Here is a 14,399-nt window from a genome sequence, read left to right as displayed (position 1 = left end):
TCCATTGTATGTATGTACCACATATTATTAATCCATTCATCTGTCAGTGGACATTTAGGTTGTTTCCATGTCTTAGCTGTCATGAATAGTGCACATAGGGTGCATGTATCTTTTTCAATGAAAGGTTTGTCTAGATATATGCCCAGCAGTAGAGTTGCTGGATCATATGAACAGTGTTTTGTTAGATATAAATTCTATGTTTCCAGCCCCTTCCCATGGAATGCCAGAAGCACTCTTCAATCACTGTTAGTCAAAACCTCCCTCAATTTCCAGAATGCCTCTGTTGTGTCCTCTGTAAAATTTGGTCAAATTTTTTTTTTCAGATAAGAACTGACCTCTGGATTAATGAAATAACAGTATTCTCTGAGAACCTAACCTATTTCATGGTGATCCAGTTGACATTTTTATAAGACTGAATGAAATGAGCAAACATTTAAGATCTGTTGGATTGTCTTGCAAATTCTTTAAAAATTCTGTGATTATCACTGCAGTTATAATCTATTTCTACTATTTTTGTTGAATGTCCTGGTTGCTACAGAAGGGTGATGATGACACCCCTTTCATAGCTCTATTAATTGCTTTCTTACTAGTGTTGACAAATGCAGTCGAATTCTATATTAAAATCACAGAAGATATTATTGTAGCTACCCAAGACATTTAAAATGGTGAGTCTATAAGAGAAATATGAACCTATTAAAGAGATGAGCCAGGTATTTAGTAAAACAAACATAATTACAAATGTAAACAGATCTTAAAAAAACCCTATATTATCTATATGTTTGAGGCAAAATATCTTTTTTACATTAAAGAACTTTTAGACTGGTAAGCAGAATGCAGCAGTTTATTTGCATTTCATCAGGGCATTTGACAAGGTCTTTCATTATATTCCTATGAATAAGTTGGATGCAGGATGCAGGGTAAATTACGTGGTTTAGAAACCATTTCATGCTTTTACACAAAGGATGTGAATTAATAGATCAGTGTCAAGTGGTAAAGGAAGATCTCTTGTGCTTTGCCACAAGGTTCTTTTCTCATCTCCGACATCCTGGATGTTTTTGACAGAACATGAACCTATTCAAATATAAGAATGATGCAAAGCAGGGAGGGTAGGAATGTCCTGGGTCACAGAGCCAAATGGGTGCCTGGACAGGATGACTTTTAAGCCCCTTTTAGTATGTGCTGCCTCTGAACCAGGGTCAAACTTATAGGCAGTTGGAAAATATGCCAATGCAATAGATTCACTTTGACTGAAGGTATGTTATGTGCTCTATTTTTTCAGTGCACCTAAAAATACACTGAAAGAAATTCTTTGGAGGAGAACACTTAATTTTTTTTCCAAAAAATACATTGTTATTGACAGTTAAAGGCAATATGTTGCCAGTCCACCATTTCACTTTCACTGCTAGTACAAAGCTCAATGAAAGATACAAAGTTCTGAAGATTTACTATCCACACTTCTACAAAGCAAAACATAATTTTAGTCACAGAATTGCCATTCTCATTTTTAAACATCTTAGTTACAACTGAATACTAGTTTATTATATAATAATTTCTCTATATATACAAAGATGGTATCTATGGATTATTGTGAGGTTCAGCTGAAATAATGTATGTGAAAGCAATGTATAAACTTTAAAATTCTCTACAAATAAGAACTGTTATTCAGTAAATTCACACCAAGAAATAATCCTAATTTATAAGTCTTTTAAAAACAAGAGATTGTGACCTTCTCCTTTTTAGAAGCTGTGACTGGTTCCTAGCAGGCTTATTGATTTTAATTGAATTTATGGAATGTCCATTAAATATCAGAAACTGTGGTATGAATCCTTGTCCTCAAGGCATTTACAGCAAGTTGATGATAATAATGATGGTGAAGATATAGAGACTTTTTTTAAGTGGTGCATTCATAAGTGAGAGGATTATTGAAAGCACGTACAGCCCTCAATTTCATTCCTTTAGTGTTGTAATTTTAATTGAAAAAATAAATCCTTAATTTATGACTGTTCTTCATAAATTTGAATTGATCTTATAAAAGGCCATCAGTACATTTCAGAATATCTAGTTCTTTTAAATGCAGTTTCTCCCTATAGTAATTAAAAGGAAGGAAGTAAGAAAGTTTAAATCTTTATTTTGATCATCAGTTTTAATTAGCTCAAGTTATTTGTAATCCTGCAAGTCTTATAAATCATATCTGAGTCATTAAAAGAGGCTCAAAATTAAAATGGCATTTTTTATTTAGAATCTACCAAGACTGAGTAATTTTGAGAGACTAATTCATTTCTCAGCTGGCATTATTCAAACATATTTATTTTACTGTAAAAATTTTAAGAAAGAAACATGTGAAGTGTTTGATTTTCTTGTAAAAAAATGTGAGAGAAAGAAAATCTATTATATTTACCTCATAGGGAAATTGGCAATTCTACTTTGAGAGGTAATTGTCAGAGCAGACTAGATTAGGTGTTTCAAGTTTTACCACTTCGGAAACTCGCCCAGCATCTCTCAAAGTTAAGTTTCTCATCTATCAAATGGTGGTCATAATAACAACCTGCCCCATTAACCTCAGCAAGTTGTTTAACAATGTATCAAAGGAGAAAATATACATGGAAGAACTTGAAAACTGAAGAGCATTGTTTTAGTGCAAAATACTCTTAACAATAAATGTTGAATTTAAAGGACTCTCAAGAGTGCATTATTAACCAAAAGAGAGCTCTGAGTGAGGAATTGGGTAATAAACGTCACAAATATTTAGAGACTATAACTTGAAGTTCATATCAGGATTGATGAAATCATTCATATTTCTAAATTCCATTGAGAGACTTCAATTATAAGTTTATATCAATGAAGTTTTTAGCCACTTATTTCCTTTTAAAGGGAATCTGCTATATATTGCCTTTGGTCTTAGAAAATTGAACCAACCCTCCTTACCATCTTCTGAATATTGTATAACAGCATCTAACAATCTACCATACTCTTTATCTCTAAGTTATTGATATGGAAATGCATATTTGTTTGACTGCACAGTCTTATGAGGCTTCTAAGAGAAGATCCTAGGCTCATCTTTTTAATTGATTTGTGCACTAGTTTTCATATATCCTTTTAGGAGAGAAGAAAGATAATCTAGTTTATCAACAATTAGGGAATATATCTTTTAAAGATGAACACATAATCAAAAGCAACTTAAAGATTCACATTATACTAACCATAGAGGATATATTTAGAGTAGAAATCATGTCCACTTTTGTAAACCCAACTCCAATGTAAGTTTGTGTTCATCTGGAAGGTAGTATATTTTTTTCTAAAGGTATTTTACAGTTCTATAAATATCCAAAATAATATTTTGAGTCTCTGTATATAAACCAAACCAAATGCAATCACTTATTCCTGACATCCCTTAGCTATTGTATCAATAGAAAAATGTAAGATACAGATCTTAGATTAAAGAATGTTAATCTTTGTTAACAGTCCAAGATAGGAAAATATATATATATGTTGAATACTGTACTCATTCATAATACTTTGTATTTTCCTTTTATCAACTAATTTTTCTTAGTGATAAATGACTGAAACATAAATGAAGTGAATAATGCAAAGAATCATACAAAGTACATTTTTACTATTACCTCCTAATATATTCTTTTCAGAAATATCCCAATGCTTTTAGGTGTAAAGTATATAATTATGGTTCTTCTCCAGTGATATATTGCACAAATCTCAATTTTTATATCATCCATAGGGTTAAAAAAATGAAAAAGATGAAATGTGTCTTTTAAAATTCCTTACATGATTAATAATGCCTATACTCTCTTACTATCCAGAGATAAAGTTCAGGTGATATATATATATATATATATATATATATATATATATATTTTTTTTTTTTTTTAAGTAGAATGTCTGTTTCATTGAAAGACATTTAAATAGATAGCTTCAAAACTGGTTTATCTTTAGAGAACTAATCTATTTTTCATGCAGGTGTGTTGCTTTTGCACATGTTAAAAAGTCATCCTGTGTTGTCTGGGGTGACAGAAGATGGGAATGGGTTTTCTGAGAACTAATCAGCTATACTTTGGGAACATTTAGGTCATGGTTTCCAATTAACTCTGGAGAGTTTGAGTAATTTAGTACCAGACCTCAGGAGAAAGGAGATGAAAACCTCATTAATTCATATGTCAGTGAACAGCAAACCAGCAAATTTGCGTTGAAAGTGGATTTTTTGTTGTTGTTTTGTTTTGAAGCAAAGACTAGCTAGATCTTTCTACTATAGTTCTGTTGAGATAATATCTTTGCATTTGTAGGTTCCGTCTGGGTAGGTGTTTATGTGTTTGAATAATGTCACTTATGGTAAAATAACAAGTAGATAAAATTTATGCTCCAAAATGAAGGCGAGGATTCAGTAGCATCAACTTCCCTGCATGTTTCTTTCTTTTACTACAATGACTCTATCGCAGAGAGGTGGACACCAATACCTATTTTCAGAGCTAGAAAAACTTATTTTAAAAGATGAAAGACTTGGGCTCTAATCTCACTTCTGCCACTTATTTGTGTGCAACCTTGAGAAAGTTATATGGGTCTCTCAGAATCAATCTTCTCAACAACAAAAATGAAGACAGTGATAACCTGTGCCATAGATCTAAAAGGTTTTTGGTTTTTATGAAAACCTATTCAATTAGGCAAACTTTTATTGAGCATCAATTACTTTATTTTGAGATAAAACCCAGCTAGATGATCTCCACTTGTTTTGATAATAAAAGGAAAAAAAAACATAAAAAGATAGATTTATCACTTGTTAGTCAAATTGAGACAGAAGTTCATGAATAAAATGCGATGCATATTACATTCGAGCTGCTGGTAGGGAATCCACATGAACTATGACCCTAATCATATTATTACTATAGTTAAATGTTTACCTATCTGTGTCTTCCACCAGATTTGAATATGTTAAATGCTGAAGACCATGTCCATGTCTCATTGAGTTGTCACCATCACCAAGTATAAATACTGGCACATTACATATATGGAATAGATTCATGGATGACCTAATGAACAAGATGTTGGTAGACATGTAGGAACAAGAATGAGTTTCAGATTTAAAGATAATCCATGTAGAGGCTGAAGCCACTGGGAAGGAATGAAACACACAGCTGGAAGCATACAAAGGAAAACAGAAATATACTGTAGGTGGAAAAAATTGGGGATCCCTTTTGAAATGGTGAGAAAGTAAATCTAAATATATTTTTAAATATTTAAAGAGCCATAAAGACATTAGCTTTAAAATTTATTTTCTGTGCTGGACCTTAGAGCCTTCATCTCACACCCTGTGTCAATAGTTACATTAAAAAGACAGTGTATTTCTCACTTTAGAGTTCAGTAACAGAGGGAAAAAGAGAAACATCCTCTCATTGCCACAACCCTCCTGGGTCACATTTCTAAGTAGATGTTGCCCAAAGAAAGATAAAGCCACAATCCTAGAATTGATGCTAGAAAAGGGAACTAATGGGATACTACTCCAAGCACTATTGAAGGGTTTTGCTTAGATTCATTCCTTTCATTAGTGCAAATTACTAATAGAATTGCTGGAGATTAAAAGGAATCCATTCTCCGAATAGCTGTATAGCCATAGGTAATAAAATTCTAGCTGCCCCTTGCCAAGACAACATAAAGTTATTTAAAAAAAAAACACAATTAATTTATTTACCAGCAAACCGCTAGAGACTATTATGATTATAGAAATGAACTTCAGACTAACTCTGGTTCTATGACTAGTGTGTGACATCGCCAGAAACGTTTTGGTCCAAAGTCCAAATGCTTGCTGCTAAGGTACTCATTTTCTGATCTATATCTAACAACAAAAAAGGAAAAAAAAAAAAGTCATCCTGTAATCCTTCCCCTAAAAATATTTTAAGAAACAATAGTGATTAAAATGCAAATAAACCAGGAAAGAAAGATCCAGAGTATTTTATCTGGTTACTCCATGACAATACCAGGGCACAGATGACATTGTTATTTAGCAGAAGACCAAGTGCTGTGGATTTCCCCAGTTTGTTACACTTTGGGAAACACCTGGGCAAAATAGCCTTCTATATCAGATTGAGCCTTTTTTTCCCCTAAAATTATTCAACGTATCTGTTTCTTTTGATTATATATAATGTATATTTATTTTTATTATATATATATAAAATCCTGTAATACAATGCACTGATAAAATATCAACCATCCATGTATTTAATCATGGAATATTGTCTATACATTAATTAAGGTCTTCAGCCTTATCTTGGAAATTAGTAGGTTTTCCTTTTCTCTTTTGCTTTTATTTTTTTGCCTTTTTTTTTAGGGCTGCATCTGTGGTATATGGAGGTTCCCAGGCTAGGCGTTAAATCAGAGCTACAGCTGCCAGCCTACACCACAGCAACAGCAACTTGGGATCCAGGCCACCTCTGAGACCTACACCACAGCTCACGACAACGCCAGATCCTTAACCCACTGAGCAAGGCCAGGGATCAAACCCACAACTTCATGGTTCCTAGTGAGATTCATTTCTGCTGTGCCATGATGGGAACTCCCACTTTTACTTTTTATGTATTAGGTGGACTCATAAGAAATTCAACATAATAGAAAATCTGTGATATTATGTGATATTCAACATAATATAAAATCTGGAATCTTCGAGATTTCTTCAGAGATACCATTGTGTGTATGTGGGGTGGGGGGGAGCAGATCAGAGTGTTTGATTGCCTTATTGATAATAATTTCTTAAAAAGAAAATGGAGATGCTGAAGACATGCCTTCTGTGATTCCTCCCTTTATGCAGAGTTGGCTCTGGATGAGCGCCTTTTCTGGCAGGTGCAAGGTTGTACTAAGCTGTATAGCTTCCAGCACTTTGCCCCTTCAATAGATTCTTGCTTCTAATGGATGAAGATGCACCTCTGTGTTATCTATAGATATCCTTCAAGGGCAACCAAAGGTGTGTGGTAGCTCTTTAGGCTCTATTGCTGAGGGTGAGAATCCTCTGTCCTGTCTCTGAGGCCACAGTCTGTGCAAGTGGTCATATCATATATTTCCCACACACACATTTCTTAACAAGTATATTTCAAAAATTTTTTTAAGTTTATGAGGTCAAGTTTAGCAGAAGGCAGAGTCTTGAGAAAGCAATTAATGTGCAGGAAATTCTTTCGGCTACACCCACAGCATGTGGAAGTTCCTGGACCAGGGATTGAACCCATGCCAGAGTTGGGATCTGGAAACTTCTGTTGTTGTCTTTTGTTTTTTTTGTTTTTTTGTAGAGTGATCTCAGGATGAACACCCATGAGAGAGGAAAATGAAGGAAGCACAAATGGCATAAGGAGAAGCTGGGCTTTAGTTCAGTTATAACCACAATGTCAATCAACCCTCCTCCCCTCCCCTTTCCTCCTGAGTTGACCTGAATTGGAGCAGGGAGCCAGGCTTTTAAGCCAGGACATTAACCAGTTATCAGATGCAACTGCCTCCAGCAGCTGTCCTATAAGTGACATCAAAACATATGTCAGTCCTGAAGAGGGGTCTGGGCAGCCTGGCACATCAGCCTGCCCCAGTAGTTCTCAAAGTTTTGTCTCCAGTGGCAGGGATTTTCCAACTTTGGCATCTCTCAGAATCTCTTGAAAGCCTTGTTAAACAGCTTGCTGGGCTCCACCCAGAGTTTCTCATTCAGTAGGTCTAGGGTAGGGCTTGTGAATGTGCATTTCTTATGGTTCTCTTATGTTACTGGCTGTAGCCGTACTTTGAGAGCCACTGTACCACACTGCCTATATTTACATGTAGACAATGATATATGGTGCCATTATAAATATAAATAAAATTGTTTGACATCACCATCCCATTCCATACTCCATCAAATTCTCAGCTGTTTTTGTGTATTATAAAGCTGGAATCTCTGATAATTAATATTTGCTATATAAAAAATGACATAACCAGTGCAGAAGGTTATATTTGTAAAGCATTATTATTATTTCTGATATCTGGTCCTTGTAATATAATTCAAGTTCAGGCAAATTTTCTCCAGGGTCTATAATTGGATAACCTGGATAGGGGAATTGAAAAAAAATAAGCTATGTTCAAGATCTTTAGTTTTTTTTCTAAGCCAATTTTTTGTTTCTTAATGATTCTCATTATTCTACATTTTTATCTTTTAAGCCATATGGTTATAGAAAATTTTAAAGCATGACATGCATTCAGAGGTATTTTGAATGCACGAATGTAGCATGTAAGAACCCTTGACTCATTTCTAGCCTAGACTTGGTATAATTAAAATTTAAGAATTCAGTGTACATAGATTGATCTCAGGAGAAAGGATGTAGTCTTAAATCTCCCACACAGGCAGGAAATAACAGTCCTACCGCTGATCAAAGAGATTTTCTGCTATTGCTGCCACTGAACTTTTTAAACGTATTTCCAAATTAGAAAATATTCAGCCCGAAGTTGTCAATATTTCAGACCACGAAGGTATCGTTTAGGAAAACGGTGCCTTACTGTCCTGAAAGAGTTATTGTTCTTCCCTAAGGGCCTAATTTACAAAGCAGCAAACGCATTGGTAGGATTTGGCTGGAAATCTCATTGTCTCGGTAGAACCCTTTCATCTGATTTATGGGCATCACATTTTCCAAATAACTCTTGGAAATTTCTTTCCCAGTTACTTTATCTGAAGCAGAGGGTAAGTGGGCTTTCTTGTTTAAGGATAGAGGAGCTGAGGTGCATCCAGTGCAGCTCATCATGGTGATGAAGCTGCTAATAAAATGCACAGTATCTAATTCTCCAAGTTTTACTCTGCCATGAGATAGTTTCACATGGCCCCTTTATTTTGTGTGAATTTGGAGTATGCTAGAGAATGCATCAGTGTCTAATTCTGCATTTGTCTTCTGCAATGTTACAGCTTATTTTTACGCCAAATTGGGGGGCGGGGGTAGAATAAGTTTTAGCGATTTCTAATGCACAAACCAACCTAAAATATTAGCTCGAGCTGAATGAAATTACCCCTTTTGTAGGTCAGAAATGGTTAGACTTTAACAGTTACATATGCTTTAACCTGTATGTTGCAGGTTTCATGCCAGATTGTAACATTAAGATGCTCAGTTTGGCGGCAGTGGTTCCGAATTTTTAAATCATACGGAGCAAAAGATAAATAAACAAATAACGATTTTGATTTTTCTCCCTGCATTGACAGTTTGGCTGAAAACTAAATAAGCAGGGATCCAGCAAGTTGAGGTTAGCCCTTGAACTCCACGAAGTTTAACTGATTTTCACAACTGGAACACCACCTTTCAGCTGTTCAGTATTTAAGTTTATTTAGGAGTTGATAAATAGCTTAGTGCAATGCTTCCTTTTTTCCAATAGCTGCATCCTCATAAAGCTCTTCTATCCTCCACCAGTTAATGCAGACAGAAGATTTTTATCCAGTATGAGCACCGAAACTACACTATGGAAGACTGTATGCTCAGCAAAAACCTCACCCATGATGAATAAACAGCTCTTCCGGGGGCTTTGCTGCCGCTAGCTCGGCAGTTGTTTATTGCCTGGTTTGCACATCCCATGATAAAGTTGCTGCTGAAATAAATTGCAATTTTGCATAATTATTGACAATCACATCTTAACAAGCAGTGTGTATCATATTCAAGTGTGCGGGTTTTTTTAAAAAAAATCCATTTTTAGCTTATGTTTAATCCCAGAAAGTGTTTGTGTAGTAATAGAAGGCAAATACAGCATCTAAATAGAGTACTAATTTCCTCATTGCAGACAAAATTTACCTGAATCTTTTTAGATTGGACTGTTACTGCCTCAGGCAATTTTCCTTCCCCAGCTATTATTATAGATGTTTTCTGAGGCCATATGCGTGTGTATCCACAATACATGCATTATATATATTGTCAGAAAATATGAATACTTTTTTTAGATTTTTTTGTGTCATTAGGGAATTTGGTTCATTCCTTCTAAAGGATTAGAGAAATGAGAATGGAGTATGGGCAGAGGAGATTCACAGTTTCAAGTAACTATAACATGTGACCATATAATGTCTGAGACACTCAGCTTTTAGGCACGTTATTATATTTTCACTCTCATCACAGGAATATGTATTTCAGATAAGAAACTGAAAAATCAGAGAGGTTAAGTAACTTGCCATGTCACACACTTGGTAGAGGATATTGGGATTTTAACACAGAGCTGTCTGGATTTTAGGCTCCACTTTTCCAGTGCACATAAACTTCGTATTTTGGAAAATATTCTCAGTAGTATGACTATCAGGTAATGAAAAATAAAGGTAACACAAAAGTTAGAACTATTAAAACATAACAAAGTTAAGCAAGATAATATTTTGAACAATCACTTCTATGAAATAGGTGTCTTTTCTACTTGTTAGTCTTTTTGTTCTCTTTTGTTCTCCAATCCCCTTCTCTTTCTTCCTTCAGTGTTCATCTTTCTATTCTGAGTTTCTCCTGGCCTATCTAATCCTGGTTTCCTGCCTCAGGTGACATCAAAGATAAGCATGGTATACAAATTTTGGGGGGTTACCTCTAAAGATTAGCTTAAACTTTTGCAGCATATTAACATAAGCTTTCAAAATTTTCCAGAAAAAGCTAAAAAGTTTTTTTAAAGATTTTTTTTGGAAAGTTCATACATGAACTTTCAAAAGTCTTCAAAATCAAAACACCCAAATACACACACACATACATGCTTTTCTAGTTGTTGAAGTTTTAAGAGGCATTTTATCAACAACTCACCTCATTGTTGGTTTATTACAGTTTGTGCCCTTTGACTTTGCTCTTTTTGTGGTATTCACTAGGCACACCATTCTGATTGAGGAGGATGACATCTGAACATTTATTCCTCTGCAGATTGAGTGAGCGAGAGACTGTTTTGGAAGAAACTCATAGATTACTGCAACAGTTCCCCCTGGATTTGGAGAAGTTTCTTGCCTGGCTTACAGAGGCTGAAACAACTGCCAACGTCCTACAGGATGCTACCCATAAGGAGAGACTTCTGGAAGACTCCAAGGGAGTCAGAGAGCTGATGAAACAATGGCAAGTAAGTTAAGCATTTCTACTTTATCACTCTTGTGAAACCAATTGAAGAATTCTCAGATTTTGTTCCTGTGATTGGTATGCTGTGGACACAATAAAACAATTGTTTTACATGGCCCAATATGTTTAAGCATCAGGCAAGAAGGAAAAACAAGGAGAAGGAAAAATCATTTATTATTTCATTTAAGATCACAGTCTTGGGAGTTCCCGTCGTGGCGCAGTGATTAACGAATCCGACTAGGAACCATGAGGTTGCGGGTTCGATCCCTGCCCTTGCTCAGTGGGTTAACGATCCGGTGTTGCCATGAGCTGTGGTGTAGGTCGCAGACGCGGCTCGGATCCTGCGTTGCTGTGGCTCCGGCGTAGGCCAGCAGCTACAGCTCCGATTCGACCCCTAGCCTGGGAACCTCCATATGCCGTGGAAACGGCCCAAGAAATAGCAAAAAGACAAAAAAAAAAAAAAAAAAGATCACAGTCTTGTAAATAGTATATGTTTTTGACCAGGAAAATTTTGCACATAAAACTAGAGCTTCGGGAAGAAGAAACTTTGCTCAAGGAAATAAATAAGGGATTGGTTTATTAAATTTTAAAAAGTTGCCATTTTTGTGTGTTTATTTAACATTTTACAGGGAAAGCATCTGTATGAATTGTCTGTTTTATTTAGCATTGCTAAATGAATCAGTTTCCCTTCATTACTTTCCAATACATTTTGAAATGTTAATCTGGCATTTTGTAGCATTCTTCATAATATGATCTGTGAAAATAAAAACGAGATGGCTAAATTTGTCATAGTTGATGATCATACAATTTTCAGACAATTGTTTTTCTCAGAAACAAAATTATTGCTGTAAAGTTTCATATACATAAACAGCGAAAACAGAAATTTCAGGTAGTTTTGTTTACTTGAAATCTTGGTGAGAACCATATTCTGTAAGAAAGCTCCTGATGTTAATTTTCGGTGCCTGATATAATTTTCTTGACCTATAATGGAACTTTATTAAGTATAATTGAGTTTTCTGAGTTTATATTGGAAATTTACTAGTATTAAAAATAAAATTTGGAGTGTTATAATTATTTGATCCATTTTTGGGACTACCATCACTTTTCCAATATTTTAAAATTAGAATGAAAAAAGTGATAGTGTATCCTAAGTTGAAAAATAATTCCAAAACCAAATCGTCATAAGCTAAGTTCCTCCCCTCCTTGTTTTCCATCTTCTGTTTTGATAGGAGACTTGATCTACTTTGACACACTTATGTATAAGAGTAGATGACAGTAGCAATTTATAGCTTCTCGAAATTCTCATTCTTGCTTTATCACTCTCCTCAAACCCCACTTGCTTCTCTACAATATGTGTTGAGTTAGTTTGGTCATTTGGACATTGTTTAGAACAATACCTAACTTTATCTTTGCAAATGTCTCCCATGGATTGAGAATGTAAATGCAGCATAAAGTTAGTTTTTTTTGGTCACTCTCTTAGATAAATGGTTAGGAAATGTGCTGCTGTAGCATATTTGACTTAGGAGATTTCATAAATAAAATTGTATTCCTCCTTGTCAATGCCCATAAAGCCACCCTAGAATTTTAATAAATGCGTGGATTCACATATTCTTGTCTGCTATAGTAAAGAGTAAAACTGTAAGTGGATTTTTTAGCAGAATCCTTTTTAAAAATAAAGATTAATCCAGCAACTCAATTTTATAATTGGGATTTAATGAAATATTTCTTAAATTAATGAATAAGTCTTATTGATGTAGGGTAAAATAAGGATATGTTAATATATCTCCTATACATTTATATGTACAATACTATACAATGCAAATTCATACATAAACTTCTAATCCTGAGAAACTGCATTCTGAAACATTAAAGAAAAAAAATTGTAGTGTTTCCTAACTATACTTACTATGAAAGAGTGGATAATAAAGTACATTTTGCATTTAGATTTCTGATCTCTCTTTCAAAAAGAGTTGGAAATTATGCTGAGGAAACTTTCTTAGTTTTTTTCTACATTACTCATAAAAATGTATTTATTTTTAAAAGCTATATAAAACTCCCTGAGAGTCCCTGAAAACCTTAGATATAAAATTTTCCCCTTAACTATTATAGGACTAACTAAGATTCCACTGTTATTTTAAAACAGAGATGATTTTCTCATTCCCTCTTGGTTAATAATGTGTCTTCTATAAATTCCAGTTGCCTGAGGTTGAAACTACATTTTATGGATAGGAATGACATTTATAGCCAGCTCTGATTTTCAATTAGATGGCTGAATAATGATCTTTTGATGAAAGATTTGAAGATGTCATGGCAAAAACTCTAAACTACTGAAACTATTGATTATTATTAATTGCACATTTCAACTGATAGAATTGAATCAATATACTGGGATTTAAAAGCAACAAATGGAAACGCCTAGCTTGAAAGTAAATAAAACCAAATGCCTACCATGCAGTTTCAGTATTTCAGCTAAATGGAAGTGTTTGCTTTTTTCCCTCTGAAGATGATTTTTTTTATTTTGAATGAAATGAATTTTCTATAATATGTGTGAAGGAATAAAGTATAACAGTATGCCTTTTCACTTTGTTTGAAGAAGCTAGTAGCATTATATTCATTGTTTGATTCATGCTGTATAGAAAGAATAGTTCTTACATATTAAAAAAGGAAACTCCAAATGCCCAGCCAGAGCAAAAACTCTCCCAAAAGATTCCAATATATCTGCCTACCCAAGACCGTTGATGTTTTACTTTATACAGATGCCTGCTGAACCGAGACAGGGGGTGAAAACCTTCACAAAATAGGTTTTTCTCTGTGACTGTCAATCAGTTTTTCTATATATAGAAACTCCAGCTCTTGCTAGACTACCTTACTATCACTGTTTATCATCCACTTCATAGGATGTTTAATTCTCCCAGAAATAATTACAATTCCTAGGTTTGATAAGCATACATGTATTATGAAGCATATGCTTCCTGAATGGAATTAGCCTGATTAATTCCACTCTGAAAGCCATTAAAGTTTCTTCCTTATATTAGAAAAAATGTTATTTACTTGCTTTACTAAAAGCAAGGTCGTTGTATTTGTCCTTGTACTTTAGGATGAGAAGATTTTTCTTATAAGTAATTATTTCTGACAGTATAACTGGAACCTTAAAGCCAGTAGATTTTTTATAGAGTACAATATAGACCCTAAGAGGTGACATTTGAAAATTTTTTTAATTGCAAATTTATTCTTAAATTGAGGAAATGTATTCATAATTGAATCAGCTTCTTCCTGTGTCCAAAACCTTTCCTGCTTTGGGCCTCAGAAAATTGATAAAGATGGTTACAGTTCTAAGTTCTAACATAAAACCAT

General features: G+C 34.3%; 1 protein-coding gene across 6 annotated transcripts in view; it reads left to right on the top strand.

Moving 5' to 3' along the window:
- Positions 1-14,399, top strand: part of DMD (dystrophin) — a 2,144,556-nt gene that overhangs the window by 1,605,583 nt on the left and 524,574 nt on the right. For all 6 annotated transcript variants that reach the window (XM_047764837.1, XM_047764839.1, XM_047764840.1 and 3 more), the window contains one exon: positions 10,860-11,049. In XM_047764837.1, coding sequence (XP_047620793.1) covers positions 10,860-11,049 — 190 coding nt within the window. The remainder of the gene's footprint in view (positions 1-10,859; positions 11,050-14,399) is intronic.

The sequence above is a fragment of the Phacochoerus africanus genome, chromosome X (assembly GCF_016906955.1).
Source record: "Phacochoerus africanus isolate WHEZ1 chromosome X, ROS_Pafr_v1, whole genome shotgun sequence".
Lineage (NCBI taxonomy): Eukaryota > Metazoa > Chordata > Mammalia > Artiodactyla > Suidae > Phacochoerus > Phacochoerus africanus.
This window is presented reverse-complemented; position numbering and strand designations above follow the sequence as displayed.